Source organism: Caenorhabditis briggsae, assembly GCF_000004555.2.
Source record: "Caenorhabditis briggsae complete genome, chrIV, whole genome shotgun sequence".
Lineage (NCBI taxonomy): Eukaryota > Metazoa > Nematoda > Chromadorea > Rhabditida > Rhabditidae > Caenorhabditis > Caenorhabditis briggsae.
The window spans coordinates 15516554-15518470 of record NC_013487.2 but is presented as its reverse complement, the minus strand read 5'-3'; the positions used below and the strand labels follow the sequence as shown (position 1 = coordinate 15518470).

The 1917-nt window shown below is 38.9% G+C and overlaps 1 protein-coding gene across 1 annotated transcript in view; it reads left to right on the top strand.

Annotated features, from left to right (window-relative positions):
- The window catches only part of CBG24537, a gene marked incomplete at both ends in the record, with an annotated part of 4582 nt that overhangs the window by 1456 nt on the left and 1209 nt on the right, over positions 1-1917 (top strand). The window contains 2 exons of the mRNA XM_002648299.1: positions 206-440; positions 1684-1779. Coding sequence (XP_002648345.1) covers positions 206-440; positions 1684-1779 — 331 coding nt within the window. The remainder of the gene's footprint in view (positions 1-205; positions 441-1683; positions 1780-1917) is intronic.

Sequence of the window (1917 nt, the reverse complement as noted above, 5' to 3'; positions counted from 1 at the left end):
TAGTTTTAAGGATAAAAAATTGCTGAAAATGGCTCTAAATTGACACAGAATCGGCTAGAAAGCAGCTAGACAGAGTGAAAATTGACTCATTTTTCTCCGATTTCTAGATCCTAAATCTGACTGTTTTTTGCCCGATTTTTGGCTCTCTAAATTTTCCAAACTTCTAGCTAATTCCCTCCCTTTAATTACCCTCTGATTCTTGCAGCTACGGCAAATGCGTGCCGCAATTCGTCCAGGAATGCATCACATTCGCACTGGACATGGATGAATGTGGTGGACAACGATCGCTCTATCTGGATGGAAACGAATGGATCCGGCCGTCGGGTGCGAATCGATTCTTTCGAATCTCCTATCCACCGAATCAAGGATCAGCGGATGAGGATGGATTGAATACGTGGAGCATCGAGAGATCAGCTAACGCCAGTAATAGTGATATTCAGGTGAGAAATGTAGCTTTTGAAATTTTCGGGTTAGCAGCTGTTCCAGATGATAGCTGAAAATGACTGCAAAATGATTGAAAATGGCTGAAAATCTGGAATTTTCAGCCAGATTTTTTTCTTGATTTTTCGATCATTTTCAGCAATTTGGAGCCCAAATTCAGCGGTTTCTAGACAACCGGACAATACTTCTCAGTCTCAAACCACTAGTCCATTTTCAGCCATTTTTTTTGACTATTTCCTTGTGATTTTCAGCCAATTTCAGCTAGTTTTGGACCATTTTCAGCGATTTCAGCCTATTTTGACAAAATTTTCAAGTCAAAAATATGATTTGCAGACTTTTAACCCCATAATCAGAGCCCTAACCCAATTAAATAAATAGCTTTTGAATTGAGATGACCCAAAATCCCTCCTAACGCGTTAATAATCGCTTTTATAGCACTTACAATGGCCTAAAAAATCGCATTTAAAGCGTTAAAAATAGCTGGAAATGGTCTGAAATCGGTCGAAATTCCTCGAAACGTCCCATTGTTCATGTTCCTTCCCCCCCTCTATTTTTCATATTATATCATCTTTTCGAAGGAACAAAAAAGAAGGAATAACCCATAACCCTGCTTCTAGAACTTTTGAAAAACGTCACAAACACAAAAAAATTGCCCCCCCTGACGACACCTGACGGCTCTTTTTGAACAGCTGAGCCTCATATTTCTCTGCGTCTCTCTCTCTCTCTCTCTCTCTTTTACGCAGAAACCGAATTTCCAGGTCATAGGATCATAGGGGTACCCGGATCCACATTTTGTTATTTTTGTTCTGATACTACTCACGGGACAGTCGAAATAGATGAAAATACCGTAAAACCTGTAATAAAAGGGCCCCCTGACTTTCAACTTTGAGCCAATTTATCTTGGTTCCTGATAAAAATATCGAAAATGTTTCAACTGATAAAATGTAGCTGATAATATGCTAAACATTTTATCAGTTGATAACTTTTTGTTATCTTTCATAGAAACCGAGATAATTGAGCTCAAAGTTGACAGCATGGGGGGCCCTTCTATTACAGGTTTTATGGGGTAGGCTGAAAATTATTGAAAAACGAGCTGAAAATGAGAATGGTGTCTCTTTTTGGCTCACTTTCAACCTATTCTGTGCTGTAAAACGTCTGAAAATGCGCTGCTGAAAAATCCGATTGCTCAGCTTAGACGCGCTCTCTGAACATTTTCGCAAACGATAGTTTGACCATTTTCAGCCTATTTTCAGCCAAAAAGAATATCTGAAAAAACAGCTGCTACCTGAAGAAGAAAAAAAAACGAATCACCTGAAAACTGGAGAGAAGGAAGCTCACGTGATTTTCTTTTTTTTTTCAAAAAAGCGAGAGATTACCGTAAAACCTCTAATAGAACGACACCCGGATCGTCCACTTTGAGCCTAAGTATCTCACTTCTTTTGAAAGATATCAAACAGTGGTTAACTAGTAAAATGT